The sequence below is a fragment of the Vidua macroura genome, chromosome 2, assembly GCF_024509145.1.
Source record: "Vidua macroura isolate BioBank_ID:100142 chromosome 2, ASM2450914v1, whole genome shotgun sequence".
Taxonomy (NCBI): Eukaryota; Metazoa; Chordata; class Aves; order Passeriformes; family Viduidae; genus Vidua; species Vidua macroura.
This window is the reverse complement of record NC_071572.1, coordinates 97,953,272-97,976,727: the sequence shown is the minus strand read 5'-3', so window position 1 is coordinate 97,976,727 and position 23,456 is coordinate 97,953,272. Positions and strand designations below refer to the sequence as shown.

General features: G+C 40.6%; 1 protein-coding gene across 1 annotated transcript in view; it reads left to right on the top strand.

Moving 5' to 3' along the window:
* Positions 1 to 22,975, top strand: part of FOXO1 (forkhead box O1) — a 61,260-nt gene extending 38,285 nt beyond the window's left edge. Inside the window, exons 2-3 of the mRNA XM_053971257.1 lie at positions 16,996 to 18,352; positions 18,749 to 22,975. Coding sequence (XP_053827232.1) covers positions 16,996 to 18,339 — 1,344 coding nt within the window. The 3' untranslated portion in view covers positions 18,340 to 18,352; positions 18,749 to 22,975. The remainder of the gene's footprint in view (positions 1 to 16,995; positions 18,353 to 18,748) is intronic.
* Positions 22,976 to 23,456: the final 481 nt, after the last annotated feature.

Below are 23,456 nucleotides of genomic sequence, written 5' to 3'. Positions count from 1 at the left end.
GTCATTGTCAAGAAATTAATTCTCCTAGTGCTTTGCTTCCTCTTGTTTTGCTCTCTGGATACCTTGCTCCTGGCGAGCTTTCAAGTGCTTGTAGCTCCTTTGTGCAGGAGAGGTGGGCAGGTCTGACTGCACGTAGCCATGCTGGTGTACTTAACTTTCACTTGTCTTCTCCCTGCAAAATAAATAAATAATTGACGAGTGAACGGGAAAAGCGTGGGAGGAAAAATGTCAGGAAATTCAAAGGTGAAGCTATTTCCTCCCTCAGTAATATTTTTCTTCTACGTGTTGTTTCTTCTCTTCAAACAATGGAGTGAGTTAAGAATGGATTCAAACTATCAGCCTTGCCATTGTTTATTTAAAGCTTTTCATGTGTGTGACGGACCGCAGGAAAAGCCCACACTTCCACTGTGAGCCCTCTGGGCAGCCTCTCTGTAGTGCAGTGCCAGTAGAACAGGGCTCCCGTGTTCTTTGGGTCCTCAAGTGCCAGTGAGTTAAAATAAATGGTGAAACATATAAGGTGTGTGATTTAAAGGTGTTGACTGTGAAATCGGATAGCTCTGACAAAGCCTAATTTTTTTAAAAAAAGCAATTATATAGCCCACACACTCAGAACAAGGATTTCAGATGTTAACTACTTAAGCATAAGGTGTTTGTGAACTTCTTGTGTGTGTTTGTGTGTGTGTGCACACTTCCATTTGGAGGAAGGGGTGTTTTGCTGAAACAGGTGAAAGTCAGTTCTGTAGTATAAAACAGGAAGCAGATGGGTACTAATTAAAGCCCTGTTGATAAAAGTGTGACTGAGCTTTTGAAGCAGCTGCTTTCCTTATTTTATATATAGCTGGTGTGTGCTTCATATGTGAGCCAGGCTCCCCACACTTCATTGTTTTCGCGAAGCCGCAGGAAATGCATGTGCATGTGCGTGCGTGCTGCCATGGCTGAGGGATGGCGCTTGCTCTTTGCTTCCTTCTCTGCCCGAGAGAAAACGGTGCTTTCTCAGCCTCGAATAAAGGTGCCAGGCACCTCTTTGTCTCCCTCCTCTTCTCCTTCCAGCTTTCCAGCCTCAAGCAGGCACCAGGCTGGTGGGAATGCCTGTTTCTAATGGTGCTGTATATAAGGGATGGCGGCTTACTTTGTCTCACAGGTTTTTGTGCCTTGACTCATCGTGGTGAGCTGCAACTGGGAGGGAAACCAAAACACCAGTGAGGGTGTCAGCCTCCTCTGTGTGTGTGACTTCCCATTGTCATTATGGTCTTTAATCTTCACAGGTACTCTTTATATTGCTTTTACTGCCTTTTCTCTTACCTTAGGGCTTGTAGAATGGATGATAAGCTAATCTTCAGGGGAAAAAAAAAAAAAGGAAACAAGAAGATTTAAACATAATATAGACAAAGGAAAAATTGCACCAAAGCAGAGAAGATCTTCATATGGAAGAGTATCATAGAATCTGAGAATGGTTGGCAGGGACCTTAATGATCCTGTAGTTCCAGGGACCTTAATGATGCTGTAGTTCAACCCCTGCCATCAGCAGGGATGCTTCTCACTAGATCAGGTTGCCTAGGGCACCATTCAATCTGAAGAATTTCTTCCTAACATCTAATCTAAATCTTTCCTCTTAGTCTAAAACTGTTCCCCCTTGTTTTACCACTATCTGCTTTATAAAATGTCACTCTCCACTTATTTTAAAAGCCCCCTTTAAGTACTGAAAGGCTTCAATGAGGCCTCCCTGGAGCCTTTTCTAACTAGCAGTGTTAACTTTAGGATTTTAATGCCATCAAAAGAAAAATGTGTGTTGAACATAGAAAAATTTTAAGTTTCTGTTGACTTCAGTCACAGGTAAATTTTGTCTGTATATTGAGTCATTGAAACTTGTTTACTGGTAGCTTTTTGGTGTGGGGAAATTTGTTCTTTCACAGAGGAAAGCGCCAGTGCTCAGTCTTCATGTTAGGGATGTCATCATTCCAGTAGAAATAAAATTTGTTGTGTTCAGGAGGAGAAAGAGGAGGAAAATTTTGTTCAGTGATGAGATTGAGCCCAGTAGCGTGCAGATTCAGGGGATGGCCTCAGAGGTGTCAGCCAGTATCTTATGTATGGGGAACCTGTACTTGCATTGGTTGATTTTCTTAGTGGGTGGTGCTTGGGAATCAGGATTGTGTTGGGCTGAAGCTCTCATGGGCTACTCTCTGGTCATCTGTTGGAAGCTGCAGCTTTCCTATTTTCAAGTGGCTGCTGAGGTTGCAAGTTCATTTCATCTGAAGCAGAAACAGCTTAGCTTGAGCGGCAGACCCCCTACCAGAGGCAGGTGCTCCTACCACCCTGTAAGCCTATGACTGCCTCAGAGGAGCTGGATGACCCAGAGTGCTCAGGGAAGCATTTCCTGGTTTGGCAGTCGATACTCCTTCCCACCAAGAGTGACTGGTATCTACTGTGGCTTGTCAAGCAGCTGTGATGAAACTGCTTTACAATACAGGCCACTGTCTTTAAAGCCCTAGTCTTCTCTGTTGGCAGTGTTAGTGGGGACTATTTTCATCATGTTTTTTCACTTTCTTGGGAAGACAACCACAAACTGGTAGAGCTTCTTGACCTGTGACCTGTTCTTGATGGTCCCTCTGTGTGAGGAGCTGATAGGTTTTTTATAGAAGTAATTCCAAATGCCTATTGCCCCTCATAGCAGGAGTGAGAAGAGGCAGCCAAAGCATTTGTCTCTGTCCCTGTTCCTTGCTAACATTGCCAGTGGATGAACTGTGCACTTCTTTGCTACTGCGTCTCTCCCGGACTGCTGTCAGATGAAAGGAAAACTGGCTGGTCCCATAGTGCATGGAAGAATGGCAATGCCACCTTCTCCATTGGGCAGTGTGTCTCTCGGAGGATTTTTGTACTCTGAAGTCATCTGGGTTGTCTGCATTTCTGGTTATGGACTCGGTGAGTTGTGCTGCATCATTACACCAGAACCATTTGCTGGAGTTTACCAGGTGCCAGAACCTGGACTGGGAGAGCTTTCCTTCAGGTGCAGACCCCAGGGTTATGAATCCTCCTCTTAAATGTTCTGGTTTTTACAACCCCTCAGTGTTTGTCAAGAAGCTGTTGCTGTTTGAGTGTACTTTGACATCGTTCTTGAGTTAATCTTCTTTGGCTTTATCCTTTAAGTCAACCTTTTGACGAAGTCTGGGGCCAGGTTTAATCTTAGATGGTTCTTGCTCTTTTTCTAGAGTCAGCAACTTAAAATTGTCTGTTTTCTTCCTGTGGTGCACGTGTGTTTAAGCCAGGATTACAGGAAAGCCCAATGCAAACAGACAGAGGACATTTGACTGCCACTACCTCCCCTGGCTGCCTTCTGAGGGATTTTAGAAGTATTTTGGAGCCCCTAAGAGTATGTGGACTACAAGCTGAAAACAGCTACAATAGAAAGGATGTGAGTTTGTCAATAGACTTGATAAAAAAAATTAGAAATCCACATGGTTAGGGCTGTTTGAGTTGTGGGCAGCCTCTGTGGCAGTGTAGAGGAGTCAAGCAAGCTGATGCAAAAGTTGTGGTGTGCCTTGTCACTGCTGCTCTCTGGCAAGTCCTTTCTTAAGGTAAAAAGGCCTTTAAATCTGCTTTTAACAGGTTTCTGTGGTGTTTATTAACCAACAACACTGCACAGAAATCACTGTAGCCAGGGGATTTGTACAAATCATAGGCTTCTCTTCAATTCTCCTTAGAGGTGAATATGTATCTTAATATTTTGGTTGATCGTGCTTTTTCTTGAATGTTTTCATATTTAAAACCTTTACACAAAAATAGAAATAGGTGAGAATTGGAAAAAAACCCACTCTTTCAAGTTTAAAATATTACTTCATTTTTTAAAAGAGCTGTGGAACACAGAGATTTGTACTTTTCCTTGTCAAAATTAGCTACTACTCTTCTTGGAAAATGAGTCAAGTATGTTGAATATGTATACATGTGTGTGTGAGATGGCTGCTGCTGTTATGAAAACTTTGAGCAAGATAACACTGCACTTCCATATCAGATGCCCCAGAAATGCTTGGCATTGAAGGAAGTAGACAGTGGTGGATGAGTGAATGTGGGGTCCTTGAATAATTGACAGAGGAGGAAAAAGGAGGATTAAGCCCATGGCTGCTTTGCCAGTTTCCATTATTTGAGGAATGTGTTTTAAAGTGGTAGGTCCTAAACTTCTCTGATGCTTTGAGAATTTTATTAAAAAGAGTCTAAGAGCTACTAAACTTCCTTAAAATTGCAGTTGGCATGTAGATATCTTCAAGGTACAAAGATCCTTCACTCATTGCTCCAAAACTAAGTTTAAGAAATATTTTTTACAAAGCCAGTCTTGGAAGAAATGTTCTTCTTTTCTTCATCTCCCTCTCTTCATCTCTCATCTTCTTAGGTAAATGACTAATTCTTAAGACTTAGCTAACAGAGGAGAGATGGAAATTGTTCTCCATGATAACTGAATGTTTTAAATACAATGTTCAAATTAAATCTATAGAAAAAAAATCCTTGAGAAATTTTTGAAATGTAGTTCTGTAATTTCTACTTTGTCACAGAGACCGTTTTGTGTGAATTGTGTGGTGTTTGGAATGTTGCCTCTCTTTTTTCTAATCTATAGGACATTTTCTAGGGGTCACGATGGGTTTAGTAATCACATCCACTGCAGACCGTGATCGTGCTGAGCAGCAGTGATGGCACGTAGTTCAAAGTCTCTTTCCTAACTCTCTGCCATGGTGTCAGGGTGAATGTAGGCAAACAGTGCCTTGCTGGGGCTCTGCCTCGTCCACCTGTGTCACCTGCAATGCCTGGGTGCATGTGAGCTGACTTCAGAAGAGCTTTGTTGGCTTTCCTGTGATTTCAAAACCACCCTTCAGCAAATATGTTTACTTTATATTCTGCCCCTCTTTTTTTTCTTTTTCTTTTTTATTTTTTTTTATTTTTTTTTTTTTTGGATGCCCTATTTCTTGCTCCTTTTTGTGTTTTGTTCTATGCTTGTGAACCTGTGTTTTACAGGTTGCAAAACTGCAAGACTGTGAATTGTCTCGTTGTTTAAAGCCAGCAGCGGACAGGAAGAAAGTGGAAAATACTGAATAGGCAGCATATTGCTGTGTAGGCATTTAATGTTGTTGCAGTGTGATATAAGTTAAAATATTGCTTATTTCCTCTTTGCTGTTCAAAACAACCTGGAGCATGTTATGACCAGGATCTAAACAATAACTGAAGAAGTAAAAACAAATGTTTTAACAGAGAAAGGCATGGCCTGCCAAATACTCTGCGTAATTTATGATTACATGAATACTCAACAAACAAAATACTTGAAAACACCTGACTTTCCTGGGGAAGACCTTAATTTCTTTTTAAAACCAAATGAAAATGTGCGAAAATTCCCTGCAATATCTTCAAAACTGAAAAGAATCCAAAAATTAAGCATGAGCAGCAAGGGCTTCAGTGTTTCCTGAAGTGGCCAGCTGTTTAACAGATCTGTGGACATAATCCCAAATATATATCAATGACAAATTATTATAAAATTTCATAAACAAAGTTGGCTAGCTAATATTGGAAAACAGGCTTCAGTAAACATGCTTTCTTTTTTTCTTGTTTCATCCTTGTTTTTAAAGAGGGCTTTATGTTACCCACAGAATAAACAACTTCCTGTGTGTATTACAAATGACAGCTCCTACTGCTGACATTCCTGCTATTTTTAATCAGATGTAAGTTAATGTCCTGTAAATTTCATTTATTTATTTATATAGTTGAAACGAGTGCCCCATTCTGACCAGCTCAATTAAAGAGTTTGCACATCTTTGGAGCTGCACAGGGGGCTGCGTTGCTACTCTCTCTGACTGTCTGCAAGAGGCAGAAATAAACTGTAGTACTTGAAAGAAGCAAAAGCTTTTGGGAGACAAATACTGAGCAAGTCCCCCTGCACTAACTTAAAACTTCCTTCTTGCACCCCTTTGAATGGATTTACGGCATTTTAGCTCTCAGTGTCAGCTGTGCTTTTGCCGTAATATATTTTAATGCATATCAGGGAAAAGCTGGAGGGAAGCTCCACTGCTTTCTTCATCTTTGGGCAAAAGGATGGGAGGCCCTGGCAGGCTTTGTGATTGGGAATTTGACTGTTGCAGTCCTTAAATCTGAATATCAAGGCTGGCAGGCTCGGGCTGCCCAGTTACACGTGGGCTTCTCTTCAAGGGGGATAGTGGCGATGATGGTGAAGCTTGCATCACGTGAAGACTGTGACCTCTAGGAGGAGGAAGCCTAATCTGGAAGATGATAAGAGCTTTTTGGGTTTGAGGGATTAGTGTAGAGGAGGGGAGGCTTTTCAAAAACAATGTTTTCTTTTCTGAACTGATAAGAGTGATACAATCTACTCTCTGGGACACCTCCTATTCCCCCTTGTTAAAAGGCACCTTGTGCCCAAAGCTTCCCTGCGTCAGGCTCTGTCCAGGGGAATGGGAGACTGAATGAGGTCTGCTCTCTGAGCACCCGTGGTAAGACCAGTTTCCTTGTGTATATCAAATGGAAAGAAATAGTAATGAGGAGTAATTTATTAGACCTAGTTGGTAGGAGAAATCTAGCACCCAAAATGTCTAATGAAGCTCGTTTCTGCACAAGTGTCCCACTCTGGAAGCTGTCTTATTTTGTGTTCAGTGGGGTCCTGCCCCTCTAGCAGCAGGTGTGTATGTAAAACATCTCAAGCCACAATGGTGCTGCTAATCATCCTTTTCATTGTCCTCATTGTAAGATTTTACTACTTCAAAAAAAGGACATTGGGGTATAGTAATGAGTGCTGGTCCATCAGAGCTCTTGGGGTTTACTCTGTTAATTCCATTCTTGTCATTAAAAACATTACTTTTTCTTGTCCTTTTTACTTTTCTTGTTTGTGAAGGAGGAAAGCAAATAAATACAGAGCTGATGATTTAAGTCACTGTTGCCAGATGACATTCTATGGGAATGTGGACTTGCCAGTATGTAGATTGTAAATAGTTCTTTGATTTAATAGGGGTCTCTTAAGTACAGAGCACAGCCTACAGTAGAGAGGGAGTGTAGGAATGCTTCCAAAATGGGTGTGAGGGAAGAAATTGGCCTTTAGATTTCCCTCCTCTGGGTGCCCATCTTGCTCTGAGGAATACTGCTCTGCCTCCCATAGCCTACTGAAAACTGTGAGCCTGTCCGGGGGTAACTGTTCAGAGATGGTGCTACATGTTTTGCAAGACTGGACAACTCTGGCTTTATAATACTGAGCAGATGTTGTAAAACCCAGTGATGAGTGCCAGTGATTCTTGAACTGCAGCCTGAAGAACATCACAGAAAACAGCATCTGAGAGGAAGACGCTGGCATGAACAGTGCAGCCACACAACAGGAGTCTTCCGAGTCCCCAGGAAATCAACTAAAATCCCTTTTAGGTATTAACCTTACCTTTTAAAGAGGGTGGCTGCAAGTGGCCAGACAGTGAAGAGGGACAGTGCATGCTAGAATATAGCCAAAGGCTATCCTGAAATTTGGATGAGGGTTTTTTGCTGGCTTTGGAGTAGTAAATTGTGTTACATAAAATGTGCTAGGCTGTGGGAGCAAACTTGAATTGGAAAGAGCTCTCTTGAAGAGAGTGTGCTGGTGGGCTGACCTGCTTCTGTGGTGGGGGAAAATAAGTACCAAGGCAAACTGTATTCTAAGAAACTGGGGAGAAACATAATGCCTAATTTATGTGGTGCCTCTTTGGGATGTACAGAGAGGAGTAATTGAAGATGTTTAATTGCTTCTTGTGAATTTGGGGTATAAAAACACAAAGAGAAATGAACAAATATTGAGCGTATAAAGCAATATCCTTTACCTATTTGCAGATGTGCAGGAGTTTAGAGACAACTATGATCCTATTTTAGCTACTTTAATAAAGATGTAAGAAATCAGTTCTTTTCTGCTACTGCTTTGTTAGCAGGCAAATGATATTTTCTTTTCATGTTTAAGACAGATAAAGGATAAATTGGCTAAAGGAAACATAAATAGTAAAACAGTGACTATGTACTGGACTTCAGATGCAAAAGAAACTGAGGGAAACAGGAATGTCACTTTGTTCTTTCCTCAGTTTCTCTTGTTTACTATATCAACATCAGATATTTACAACACTAGGTGAAATTCATGGTGTAGTTGTTATTTTTAAGCTGACACTGTCCCCTTACAAATATGAAACCTTCAGCATCTTAACCATTAGATGCGCTAAATAGTTTCTAAAGATGACCTAAACCAAACAAAAAATTCCATTTAACTTTGTTTTAGTTTTCTTTTAGTAGTTTGGGGGACTGTATAAAATTTTGCTAGTATATCCTTGCACTTGTTATAGTCAAAATAAAGATCAAATCATAGTGAGATGTAGCTTAAGATATTGTTCAGCCTGTAAATAAAAGGCTTTGCCCTTCTTTTCACAAGTCTTGCAGCTTCCTCAAGCCAGGGATTTCCTGTGGGGCACAGCTAACCCTGCTGCAGAGGAAGCTTGCTGCTTTCATTGACTCTTTGTTTCTGAAAAACTGATATTCAGTGACATCCACAAATGTGAGCCCTGTAGTTCTTTGCTAAATGAAAAGACTGCCTCTGTTGTACTAATACAAGTGTAATAAGGAGATACATTTCCTTTTTTTGTATTCTATGCAAAGGCTCAGTCAACAAAACTTTTTATACTGTTGGATCTGTACATCCCCTTTGGTATGTTGCTTCTCAAGGCAAGAAATACGGACAGCCCTTGAGCTTCTCCAGGCATGGCCAGCCCACAGGCAGCACAGTGCATGGGGCAAGTGCCATGAACATAGCCCGTGTCTCCAGTACATCCTGCTTTGCTTTACCTGCCTCACTTTTAACTCATTTTCAACTGTTGTGGGCAGCACATTGCTTGTAAATCCATCAGGTCCTGACAGTCATTCCAACCCTTTAGGTTATCAGTGGTTTTGTGGAAGCAAATGGCCTTAATTCATGAAAATTAACATCTGCGGCTCCCTAGCAAAGTAACCAGCTGAAACCAAACATACAGGTCTAGGTTTGCTTGTGCCTTTACCTAGACAAGTGGCAGAGATCTGTTTTGGTCATAATGCAGGGATTTTAGTCTGTAAAACTTATGTGGCTTCTCAGGCAGGGATCTTTACAGCTGTTTCACTTAACCAGTTAAAGCTTTTTGAGTAATCCTATCTGGGGTTTTTGATTGTGTTTTTTTTTCTTGGAAGTTCTCTGCGTGCTTTCAAAGGCTAATGCAAAAAATCAACCCTATTTTCTACTACTTTCACCTCTGTAATTTGCACTTAAGACCTTGGTCTACTTCTGACCTTATTGCTTCTAATTGGTAAGAACATATTTCCAGTGTTCCTTTTAAGATGATATGCTAGTCTAATTAGCATTGATATATTTAGCATGTATACACTTTTGTACCTCTTCATTAGAGCTAACAAATGTTAATAAAAAACAGTTTTATTATAGAAAGAAAAAGAGCTGGGGGGAAAGGTTTCTATAAACAGTGCTGTAGTCTTTGTGATGAATTGGGTGTAACAGTGGAGAGTGGCAGAGGTGAAGCAGGCTGTCTGTTAAACAGGAAACGAGTGATTAACATTTTTTGTTCTACTGATCATAATTATTCCCACTGGCTGAAAAAAAAAATAAACACTGCTTAGTCTCTCTTCACTATAGCTGCAGAATAAAATTTTGAGCTGTTAGTCATTCTGGCATTGTATGGATGAACTGCTACGTTATTACTTAATTTTTTTTTTTTCAGTTTAATGAACTTTGCCTACAATTGTGATCCATGTTTTCCTTGCAAAAACCTGCTTTTGCTCTGCATTTGAGGACAGCTTTTCCTCAGACCGTTATGGCTGTGTGGTGCCTGTGTCCCTGCAGAGTCACATTCCTGGTCACTGCATTAGAGCTCACAGTGAATAATTGTAAAAGGGCTATCTGCTCGCCATGATTACAGCAGGCTTCCTCGGGGCTTGATGGACTACAGATGATTCCAATGCTTTTAACCCCTTTGATGGGCACACCTTAGCAGTGGTGCACGGTGCTCACCTCAACTGCACTGTCATCCTTTCGGTCTGGTGTTGGCATAATGCAGGTGTTCCCTCACCTTTCCTGAACAAAAGATGCAGGCTTTTGTACGTGCAATGGCAATATTTTGTAGGACTGGTTTGAAAGACTGATTATTTCCCTGACCTCTGATGTTTTATTGAGTCCTTTACCAGCTTTTCTGTGATAGCATCTGGTCCCTCAGGTTATTCACAAGTTCTCCTGCTTTCCTGATTTTGTGTTACTGACATAATTGCACATGCTGCTTGTGAAGGCCAGAGGTCTGAGAGTGCTTAAGGAGAGCAGAGAAGAAGCCCTAGTTTGAAGGGCATTCTGACTTGGAAACATTCCTCTTCACTGAGGTCTCCTTGTTGGCCTCCTGTGTCACTGATGAACTTGCTTCATCATGAGCTGTATATATGCATATGCATATATATGTTTCATATTTGTGGAAAACAGAAATGTTTATTTACAAATATGGAACCCTTATATTTGTCAAACACTTGTTTTCCATCTGTTGGAGTAGAAAGCTTGCAGCATCAGTTTTGTAAAGGCAGTATTAGAATTTGTCTGGATCACCAAAAATAGTTATCTCTGCTATCGTTGAATTTTTTTATCTGATATGTATTTTTCTACACTTTACAACTTTTAATGAAGTTGATAAATTATTTATCCTGATGGCCATTATTTATCCCGATGAAGCTATTTTGTCCCTTTTTTTTTTCCCTAGCCAGTGTCACGTAGTTTCTTTGGCTTTGAAATCCTAGCAAATGTCTATGTATTTGGTCTATATGTGTTGATGATACATCATGTCTGTATTGTGCTCACAGAAATAAATGTAGTTACAAAACACAGTATTGACACTGGTGTAGATGATGGTTATCCTGGCTGTGGCCCTGTCTCTCTCTTGGAGGTACAGAAAATGTAAGAGTGGTTAGAAGTTTTGGTTGGGGTCATCATATGTGGAACAGTGTCCAGGTGTGTGCTTGTCCTGTGTGCACACTTGATATACTGTGAACCTTATTTATGGTTTTTACTTTCATTCTTCCAAAATGCCTGTAGGGAGAGTAGGCAGTGCTATCATATCATTAGAAATGTCCAAACTGCCATTATGGTAAAGTGCTTTCAAGGAGTCTGTGTAGGATGAGGAAGAGGATATAGGGTATGGCAATTGGGAATTACTCAAATACATGTCAACAGAGTTGCCCACTCTGACATGTAGTCATGGACAGCCAAGTCTTAAACATCAATGTCTGAAGCTGGGTATGCATTTTCTGTTCCTGCATGTTACCGTGATCCAGAGAAGAACTCTCCAGTGGTTGAGAAATCCCCTCCAGTTCCCAGTGGCAGCAGGATGCAACCTGGAGGATGGCCAAGCACCTTCAGTGTTCAAAGTTTTTTAGTCTTTGACAGCTATGAGAAGGAATCACAGGATTGTATAAATCTGTGAACTTGAATGCAGAATGTACAGGACTTAGATTAATGCCACTGACATACGGCCACAGGAAGCCCCTTTGTGTTCAGGAGACATGTGTAGCAACCATATAGCAAAAACATGCACTCCGTCCTGTCCTTGTATATTCATACATGGAAAAAGGGATGCATTGCTGAAATCTTACCACATGGAACAGTTTATGGAAGTGTCTCCATGTTTGGAGGTGGTGTTTCATAGGTAGTGGTCTGGGAAAGACTCTTACTATGCCACCAGATGTAATGGAAAGCACAGAGAAACAGTGCAAGGTCCCCCTAGGATGAGAGAATTATTTCTTCACTTCTTTCAGCTGATACTTCTTAACTGTTTAACAGTGCAGGAGAAAAAATGAAGTCAAACAAAAGCACCACCCCAGGAACAAAGGACCCAAAAAACCATGACCTGTTTGGGAGGAAATCCTGCCCTTCCACCTTCATGCAGCTGCAGGTGGCAAGTTTCCAGCATCTTCTAAATATGACTCTTTGACCTGAGGCTAAGTGACATGCTTTCTGTCCATACTCTTATTGGACAACAGAGAAGGTTTCTGAGCTGTAATAAAAAAATACCACAACCGAGTGGCAAAATTAGCTGTTTCATTAGCATTTGAGGCCTCTGACACTGCAGTGTGGTTGTGTTGGTGAACATTGTAGTGTCAGAATATGTGTGCTGTCTGTAGACCAAGTGCTTGTGGCTGTCCAGCACTAGCTCTGAGGCAAATCCAAGCTCCATGTGCAGCATCGGCATCTGAACATTTTGTATTTCATGGTTATTAGGTAAGACAAACAGGATTGCCTTACACCAGACTGTTGTACCAAAGGAAATTCTAGTAGGTCTGGAGTTACCAGTGTTTTCTTTCCTCCTTGGGCTCTTCATACAAGCGCCATAAATTTGGCAGCGCAGTTGGAAACCACAGCAAAACGGGTGCAGGCGGTGTAGCTATTGCAGGTAAACATGCCTGTTTTGCCAGGCATGATCTAACGTAGCCTTGGATAGATGCTGTGTGGTGCCACTTGCCATTGATAGCCTCTGCTGCTGCTGTCCGGCTGTCAATGCTGAATGAGCTCTGAGCCAGTGTGCTGGAGAACTTCCTGGCCTCTGCACACTTTCCTAGGAGTGTTAATTACTTCTTCTTAGAGTGGCTCTTGCCAGTGAGGCTCCAGGAGGAGGAGGATGTGAACATCTGGACCTGCTGTAGAGTCCCTGTACAAAGACCTAGAGAGACAGGTTGAATGTCTTCTGTAAGAGCATATTGAAATCCTGGGGGGCTGGGGGTCTCCACTTCTCTGCTGTGAAACTTACGCTTTGGTATTGTCACCACAAGGAGATTGTGCTGGTTCAGAAGCATGCAGTAAGCTGTCATTAACAGCTGATGGTAGAGCAGGCTGGCAACTTGTGTAGGCCATCCCCTTGGAAGAGGTGTGGAAAGCAGTGGACTCCTGGGATGTCATCTGAATGAAAACTTGGTGGGCAGTCGTTAGACTGTTAATTTTAATGGAAATCCTAGACCTATGTGTTACAGAAGCAGTGTTGCTCCTGTGGCCTCCCAGTTTGTTATGACTGCATCTGCTTCCAGAGGCCAACTCTTTCCTACCTTTGTTACTAGTTCCTTGTTACATCTCCCTGAGATGCCGTGGTGTGCTTTATTGCAATGCTGTCAGCATATACAACTTGATAGCAAACACACCTGTTTTTGTAAAGTGTATTGATTCTCACATCCATTCCTCACTCTCCCTTTTGGTGGCTCTCATGGCACTCTGGTGGGATGAGATCTGCCTGTGCCCATGGATGAAAGTATGAGGGCGGGAGAGACCATGAGCACTTGTAGGTGCTTCTACAAATTTGGGGTTTTGCAGCACCTCGGATAATCACAAATACACAGGTAGGTCCTATTTGGAGAGGTTTGCAGTTGGGTTAAAGGGGAGCTCTGCTTCCCTCTGCTTTTGGTGCTCCAAGGTCTGGGGTAGAAGAAAGATGGCCAAGTGTCACTGGATGGTCTCACTTCAGTAAGTACAATGTTGTCAACTTTAACAGAGCAACTGAATTTTCAGGTGTTTAGTGAAACACCAACCCAATTTACTAAAAAAAAAAAAAAAAATTAAATACCTCAACTTCATTTGGGATAGGGATATGATTTTTCTCAGCAATTAGTCAAGTTTAACTTAAGTGGTATGTTTTGCTATTTATATCTTGGGTTTAAATGCAGTGTTGGATATTGGTAGAGTTGTTGGAAATGTCAGAAGTACAGCTGAATTATATAAATATGTAGATTCAAGGGAATAATTATCTTGGCTTCATGAGTTCTATTAGCCGGGATGTGCTCTTCACATTGCATGTAGCTGATACCAGTTTTGCATATTTTGAGTCTTAAATCAGAAAGTAGCAATAAGCATATCCACAGTTCCTGGTCTGAATGCTGAAGCAAGTTTAATTTATCTCAGAGGCAAAATCTCAATCCCAGGAAGCACTCCACAGGTGGCAGCAGCCCTGCTGCCATCCTGACCCAGATTTTGATAAAATTCCAGTACAGTTATGCTCAGTGCGATCTGGCATGAACTGCTGCTGTGCGAAGACCCACTTCAAAATGCAGATGCTTGCTTTTGGAGTTACTCAGGTCAGGTTTTGGGAAGCTTTGCTTCGAAGTCTAGGTGAGACTCGTGGCTGAAGGCATCTCCGCAGCATGCTGGGGCTGGTGGTGCCGCCACGCGCCCCAGCCACTAACAGCTGCGCCACTCCTCCAGCTGCCAAGATCCACTGCTGAAACTATACTTTTTTATCAGGTCATGTTTGCATCTGGCAAGGATTTGTAGACACAACATCATTAACAGCAGTGCATATTTTCACAAGATTTACCTCTTCAACACTTTTTCCAAGTTAGTAAATCATAGCTTCTTTAATGTCCTACTGGCTGCGTGAAAAACAGGAATTTATGTAACAAGCTCTGGGCCGCAAACCTTTTCCTGTTAGGAAAATTTTTTTTCATTGCTGGCAGAGTTAGGAGACAGCTCTGTTACTCAAAGAGCGACCTCAAATGTCCTCGGTACAATAATACCAGATTATAACATTTTTGATGACTAAGGAATAACAGCGATTTCTTAAATATTTAACACTTGTGTAGCAGAGAAGAGGGAGCTGAGCCTCATCACGGTGTTTTCCCTGACCGATGTTTTTTGTGTGTTTGATATGACTATTTTGATAGTAAACAGTGATCCTGAGCCAACCGGGTATGTTTACAAAATACAGTAAAAAAATGAACTGGCGCAGGAGGTTTTTTAATCAACAGCCGCTCAGAGCAACTTTCTTGCAACATTTGTAGAGCTGGATTTGTGTCAGCCGCAGATTCGTCTGTGGCCCTTGATTGAAAACAACGAGCTGTGCCAGGCTGGCCTCACAAGGCTTCTCGGCCAGCCCCTGGGGCTGCGGGCAAGTCCAAAGATGGATTTCCAGGCTTACCCTCCCTATGTGTTAGCTGCACCTGGTGCAAATAAAATTCCAAGGCCTTCCCTAGCACCCTGTTGCTAGATCAGAGATAGTATTTTGATTGTAAGATTACCTGAAGTGAAGAGATATACAGTCCTACAGTTTCTAGGAGAATGGCTTCCGTTTGAAATTGAATAAGGAAACACTCAAATCATTGAGTCGTCATAGGGTCGTAGAATGCTTTGGACTGAAAGAGACCTTAAAGACCATCTGGTTCCAATCCCTCCTGCCATGGGCAGGGTTACCTTCCACTAGACCAGGTGGCTTCAAGCCCCATCCAGCCTGGCCTTGAATACTGCCAGGGATGGGGAATTTTTGATGGTGTCTGTTTAACTGGGACAACTTGTAAAGACGGTTCTTCGGAGGAGAGGCTGGAAAGGTTTCTGAGTTTAGGCACATGGTTTGACTCAGTGCTGTTCTGGTTGAACAGTCAGTGCCTTGAGGCCATGCTCTGCCATCTTCTGGTGTTAGGGAGTGTCTTGTGCCCCAGTTTGGGCTGAAGCTGTGCTTCTGGGGGCATAGACTCAAGTCAGTAGCGCCTGTAAGGTGTTGCAGGACTGTAACGCCTCCTTGCTGCCCTCATCTACTGAAAGTGTCCTCCGTTATCCCAGAGTAACCACTTCTGTTGAGCTCTGCAGATGGCCAGTCCTGCTTTGTCCGTTCTGCTTTCCATGGTCCAAAACATATAATGGCTCTTGCAGGGAATTTGAGCCTGTTGTCTCTGGTTTAAGCCGTGAGATGTCTGTTCGTGCCTGGAACGCCTACTTAAGATCTTTAGACAAGTTGCTGAAAATTACTCTGAATGGAAGTCAGGTAGTAAATTACTGATTTCTCTGCCATTGAGGTCTAATTTCTGGTTTTAAACATTTATTTCATGTGTTGTTTTGTGGTTCCCTTCTCCTTGTTCTGCACGTAATGCAGTCCTAGCATAGATCATGGTACTGTCTCAACCTTCTATTAACATGTATGGCTGCCTGTTTCAGCACTCTTTGAACTTGTGGCCTTTTGTTAGCAATTGTGTCAAGATGCAGGAAAACTTTTCTGTTGATACAATGTTTTTTACATGTGCTCAGCAGAAAATGATATGAGCAAAATAGGGTTTTTTACAGCTTGGTAGTGCAAAGATTAGTCTCTTGTTAACAGGTCAGCCTGTGGCCTTCCATTTTGGATTTTTTTTTAATTTGTCTGTATTTAAGAACAAAACATGAAACATTACTCCTGGTTGAGGAGGCCAAAAAAAAGCTCCAGTACCTCTGGCCATTCTTGGCACAAGATATCTGTTGCCCTCAGGTATTTGAAGAGTCAATTTTGCATATTAAAACATTGATTTTGAAAGAGAATTATGCTTTTAAGACTGAGGGTTTCATTACAAGCTTGTCTATGTTCTTTACATGCCTTTATATTCTATGATTTCTTAGGCAATTTATGATGTTTACTTATAAAAATTAGAACTTAATCCTCAACTGGTTTTCTATATGTATTTTCTCACATAACACAAGCGATATAAACCTCACTAATGCTCAGTGACAATAGTGACAGTTTGTGTGTTGCGTGTCTGTAGGATTTTGTGATGTGCAGGATGAGAATCCATTAGAAGGACCATAGAACAGGATCTAGTATTCCTGAACTTTGCATAAAATAATAATTAAAAAAAATCCATAAATACAGTCAGGTTCACTCATCAGTTGACTCACTTCAGTAGTTTTCTTGATCTTCTGGCTTATTTTTTCTCCTCTATGTGGAATTTTTATTTCAGAACGGTTTTATTGAACTTCTTATAATGTCAGATGCGATGGAAGCAGATGACAGACAAATTGACATGGCGACTCTTTGCAAGCTTGTTTCAGCCAGTTCAGAGCGATGAGCAGATAAAACAGGTTTCCAGGCTGGCATGTTTTCTTATTTAATGATTACCCCTGTGTTTTCTAACAAAATGAGAGTATGCTTACAAAAGCAGGTGTTAGTATGCCATAAAAGATGCATGTCTTCTCCATTTCTTACATGCTATTCTATTTTTCAGAATTCAATCCGTCACAACCTGTCTCTGCACAGCAAGTTCATCAGAGTACAGAATGAAGGAACAGGGAAGAGTTCCTGGTGGATGCTCAATCCCGAAGGAGGGAAGAGTGGCAAATCTCCTAGGAGGCGAGCAGCGTCCATGGATAACAACAGCAAGTTTGCCAAAAGCAGAGGCAGAGCTGCCAAGAAAAAAGCAGCCCTTCAGTCTGGTCAGGAGGGAAATGGTGACAGCCCCGGATCACAGTTCTCAAAGTGGCCTGCGAGTCCCAGCTCTCACAGTAACGATGACTTTGATAACTGGAGTACATTTCGACCTAGAACGAGCTCTAATGCTAGCACAATTAGTGGAAGACTTTCTCCTATTTTGCCAGAGCAAGATGACCTTGGAGATGGGGATGTGCACTCCATGGTATACCCATCATCAACCACCAAAATGACTTCTACTCTACCAAGCCTTTCAGAAATGAGTAATTCTGAGAACATGGAAAATCTTTTGGATAATCTCAATCTCTTGTCACCGAATACATCAATGACTGTGTCAACCCAGTCTTCATCTGGCACCCTGATGCAGCAAACGCCAGGTTACTCATTCGCATCCTCGACCACAAGTATAGGTTCACCAAATCCTGACTACAGGAAATTCACTTATGCTCAAGCTAGCATGAGCTCTTTGTCCCAGATTCCTATGCAGACTCTCCAAGACAGTAAATCAAGCTATGGATCGATGAGCCAATACAACTGTCCTGCGGGACTTCTGAAGGAGTTACTGACTTCCGATTCTCCGCCGCACAATGATATCTTGGCATCAGTGGATGCTGGTGTTTCCCAGGCTGGTGGCAGGGCGCTGGGCCAAAGTGTGCTGATGGTCGCCAACTCGGTGGTGCCGAACTATGGCAGCCAGCCACCCCACAACAAAATGATGAACCCTAATGCCCGCCCTCACCAGGGACATAACCAGCCAGCGCCTGCAGTCAACGGCCGTGCCTTGTCACACACAGTGAACACCATGTCACACACATCAGGGCTAAATCGCCTGTCGACAGTGAAGACTTCGTTACAAGTGCCTATGAGTCACCCGATGCAGATGAATGCCATGAATCCGTATGCCCCTGTTAACAGTTGCAATGGCTACGGGAGGGTGGGAATTGTTTCCCTCCACCAGGAGAAGCTTCCCAGTGACTTAGATGACATGTTAATTGAACGGTTGGACTGTGACATGGAGTCGATTATCCGTAATGACCTTATGGATGGAGAAACGTTAGATTTTAACTTTGACAGTGTATTGCCTAACCAAAGTTTTCAGCACAGCGTAAAGACAACCACACACAGTTGGGTGTCAGGCTAGGATGTAGTAGGAGGTAAGCTGTGCTCTTTATAATAAATCTGCAAAACAGCTAAAGGGAAAATAAAGAAATGTCAAGATGCTTAAAATCTGGGAGTTCTTCTGTGTTGGCATGTGAACTCCCTTGGTAACAGTCAGTCACTTTCCAGTCCTTTGTTAGTTTGAGAATCAGGTTTGCACTGGTGCATTAGGACTGTCAAGTACCAACTTCTCTTACTTCATGTGGAGTGCTAATGTTTTGTCATCGATATTCTAAACAAAAAACTTGCTGGTTACTAGCCAGTAATGAATATTTCTTTTTTTTTTTTCTCCATTTAAATATCTTAAAGCTAGCTTGAGCATATTTTAACAGATTTACTCATCTGTTGTGAATGTTAATTTGTTGTTTCTGTTGTTTTTTCTTTCTTCCTAGGCTATGGTTAAATTCTCCAGACTTGTCTGACAGCAGGAACTGAGAAAAGCAGTACAAAGATGTCCTTCACCTTTCTTTTTAAGTTTCTTGACAAAGCTGTGCGCACGCACTAACTTTTTTGGGGGTCTTTTTTTTTTTTTTTTTTTTTTTTTTGCCTTTTGCCTTCCTTTCATCAGAGTTGGCAGCAGAGAGAGCATTTTCCTGTACAGGATGTTTGCCCAAGGTTTGCAGGTTATGTGCTGCTGTAGATAAGAACTGTGCCATTGGAAATTTGATTACTCTGAAGTGCCAAATTCACTACACCATATAATCACAGCAAAGACTCTTACTTACATCATGTTGTGCTTTCAGTTTTGTACAGTATGATCTGTAGAAGAAGAATTGTTTTTTAAGACTATCTGTTTTGGTCTAAGAAAAGTTTATAAACTTTTGTAAGAATACTGTGATGATCTCATACCCTAAGTAAGTTTAACCTTTGTTGATGTTACCTGTGTTTTGATGAATTGAGATAACTGTGGACTTGCCTTGCAGCAGTACGAACTGTGTTATTTTACTCAAAATTGCCACACATTTCATATGGAAATAGAATAGCCTGTTAAATATGATCCTACTAAACTCACTGACTATTCAAAGCAAACAGTAGGTTAAATGCCATTTGATAAGTTACCTGTATTTGTGTAAATTTTTGCAAGAATATATCTGGATTTCATTGTCAGATTAATCACTTTATTGTTGGGCTTAAGATAATTTTTGGAATACTTTCCAAGCTATTTTTCTTATAATTAAAATCTACTTTTGTTACATAGGCAACTTAAAAAAAAAATAAATCTGAGATCTGGCAGCATTCATAACCTCTTCATTTTGTACAGTATTTTAACTGGATTAAGTACATGTTTTTATAAATTTCCCTAGCACTTGGGAGTGCTAATAATGGAAAAGCTTAATAAGGATCTTGAATACAAAACATTTCTGTCCCTTTTTTTGTTGTGCGATGTATAAATATAGACAACTTTATGTTTAGAAATATTTAATCAGTTTTATATATGCATTTTTAGAAATGTCATCTGCTTCTATTACCATTTTAACTACCACAAAGTGTTAAGTATTCATTGTTAAGATGCTTGTACAATGCTTCACATTTATATTTATTTCACGGAGGTCTCATAATGTTTGTGCACTCAAGAGCAGGACCTTTTGCGGAAAATTTGTAATTGTAGTAAAATTAATGACAAACTTGTAATTTGTTTTAATTATTACCAGTTGTAGGGTTTATCAGTGTTTCTGTTGTAAAGCAGTAGATTTGAAGAAGCAAAAATGCTAATTTTGAGTGGGAGACTAAAACTTTGACCTTATTGCAGGACAAACATTACTTTTTTCAAAAAGAAAGATAAAGTAAGTGGCAAAGTTATACAAATGCATGAGGTTTAGGGTAGGGGAGAGCATTAATAACAGAGATCTTGTTTCTGTGGAAAAACCTGGTCTTGCTGGAGTAAGCACACTGACAGCTACCTGAGCATTTTCAGGACTGGGTCTTAGAATAAGTGATTTCTGATTTTTTGTAATTGCATGATGCAGTTTTCATGGATGTATGAATAAGAGGCCTCACCTGTCTTTTCACTGGTTGCTACACAACATTTGTGTTCCAGAAATCCTTGGAGCTTTTTTTATGCACTGACAGAATTAACAGCTTTTTTTTTGCTAGGGCTGGCTGTTATGGAGAAGGGGAGAAACAAATATTTTTACACTGATTTTTCTTTTGTCTAAATAACTCACAACCAGAAATGTCCTAATTGAAACTCATCTTCCCTGTAGTGATGGTGTATGGTGGAGAAGGAAACAGGACCTGCCAAGTAAATGATCTTGTTACGATTTTCCTAAGGCTCTGCAATGTATTTATTGATGTGCTAGCATTTACCTCCCTGTTGGGCTTAAATCACTATTAATTACAGTGGGTCCTACTTTTCTAGATACACTATTATGGTTGTCAGGCAGTTCCAGAGGCTGATGTGACGCAGGGTCTTCCCCAGCGTGAAATTGGTATTTGAACTTGTTTTGAGCAAAATAAAATGTTCTTAGTGCCAAAGCCTCAATGAAGCCACCTGCTTTTGCAGGCAAATCTCTCCAGTAGCATCTTCACCATCAAATGCCTAGTCTCTGAAATATGGTAGTAAATCCTGGCAGTGGAGCAAGTAGAGGGCTCATACAGGGGTTTCTGAAGATCATTCTGTCTGCTGCATGTGCAAAAATGTTTGCTCCCAAATAGGCACTGATACACATAGGCCAAAGTTGTCATAAAATCCACTTCTGCATGCAAAGAAAGCAGTAATCAATGCTATGCTCCATGGGGATGCAGCTGAACATGCTACATTTAACAATATACCTCCTGTTTATTATTTACTGCTACTGTATAACTTCCTGTAAACAACTATTTTATTCCTTTCCTTTTATACCTATGAATAACATAAATGTAGCCTTACCTTAATTACAACAGTCTGTAGAAAGCCCTTTTAATTATTGTGAGAAAACGGTTGTAGGTAATCAGAGATTTGGGCTGCATGGTCTATTTGGCATTTTTTGGGGTTTGGGGTTTTTTTTTTAATTTTGAGGGTTGTTTTTGTTCATTTATTTGGATTTTTTTTTTTTTTTTTGTGGTGCCATTCTAATGTTTTGCAATTGTAATTCTGGAATACTGTGAAGTTGGTGAAGGAGCATGCTGTCTGCTTTGAAAACAAACATTATGTGACCTCTAGTTATAAATCCTTTTTCAGTAAAAGTACCAAGTTTCTGGAGTAACTTAGTTTGTCAGAATTGTTGTAAATGATTGGTTTGTGAATTGTGCAGATGATCTTACCTATGCAGCCTTGTTTTTGACTTTTCTCTGGTTTGTACTGTTATTAAAAGTTTATTGTATTATAGAGCTGTTGAGATATTTTAAATATAAAGATGTATTGTTTCCATAATATAGCTATATGATATATGTTTAGGTAGTAGATGCATTAATTGGAAAGCTCTGCTTTGATAAACTGACAGTTTGCCTACACTTATAAGCAAAAATCATATTGCTTATTATTGGCTTTGGTCAACAGAGCATCCCTGAGAAGTTAAAATTGGACCAATTATAAAACAGTATAAAATTTGCACTTGTTAAACCACTGGATGTATGTTAGTACTTTTTTATTTTTTTACTGATTTGAAATTCCTATTTTCATTATGAAATTGCTAGGATTCTTAATTTATGACTGATTTTAAATAAGGTATTCTCATTATTATTATTATTATTTTAGTAATTGTAATGTAAGATGCAGCATGGTTTATGCAAGCAAAAAGCAAATTATTTGACATGAAAACTGGCCTCTTTTTTGAAGGTGTTCCACAAACCAGCAATATCTGAGAGACTGGCATGTACATACTGCTAGTTCTATTTGCGAGTGGTGTGACAGCTCTTCAACGCTTCACTGCTCTGACTTAGTCACATTGCAAAATTAAAATTCATACGTGGATATTTTCAGAAAAAGTGCCTGATGTACTTCTACAGACACATGAGAACAATCCCTGACAGTTTGTTGTATAAAGCCATAAATGTATATAAATTATGTTAAAAAGATTTTGTGTCCTTTCTTGTATACAGAGAATGAGATTTGTACCAGGATTCTACTTGTGATTAGTAATCCTTCTACTGAGATGTTGTCGTAATCACTTTCCTCACCATGTAATCTTTTTAATGATGATGATCCCATTTGGACAATCCTGATGGCATTAGCAATTTTATACAGAAAAATACCTCATGGTTCCAAGTCTTGCCTGGTGAGATGATAACATATTAATGAGCAAACACTAACTGCAGAATAGTTAACAAATTTTCCATTACTTGGTATAAAGGAATTTTTCTCTCTTAGCATTGCTTCTGGATTTGGAACTGTAGCAGGTACAGGAACGTAATAGGGCTGTGTTACCAGTGTTTAATCACAACCTAGTGTGCTAAAAGTAACTTGTTTACAAGTCTTTGAGACTAAACGCAAGAAGAATCCATGCCTGACTCCCAGGGCTCACGAGACAGCTTTGTGTAGAGATGTGTTGTTACTGGAAGGTGCACGGAGCGGTGTCAGACCGTGCTGCCAGTGCTTCAAGCGTAGTTCAGAGAAAATGGCAAAAAGTCCTGAAATCGTTTCAGAATTGGTATTTGTAAGTATAAGCTCTTAATAAAATTGCTATGACATGAGATGGTAATTAGTGTATCAGAATGTTATGTAATACATTATTAAAGAATAACAAAAAAAGGGGATGTTAACATCCATCAAACCACAGGAAAGAATTCGTCTGTTAGTCCAAATTACATGTTAGAACCAAATGCTATTAAGTGTGGAAGAGAGCGGGCCCAAGCCCTCTTGGTCTTCTTTCCCCTGGTTTTTGACTCTGCCCCTCCTGAAGTCTGTACCTTTTCTCAGAGTAAGTTTTTTCCTTGCTGAACATTTGCCAGCCTTTCTGGTGCTGCTCCTTTTGCAGCCATGCTTTAGGCTGTGGTGATGGGAGTGCTGTGGTGATGTGAGTGAGTAGGGAGAGCAGGAATGTCTAATTTTTTTTTTTTTTAAATTTTATTTTTTTAAATTTAGATTGTGTTTCAAAACAGAACTGGAAGAAAGGATGAGAGGCTGCCAAAACAGACAGCCAATAACACCCACGCCACAGTTGTCTTGTGAGGCCCAGATCC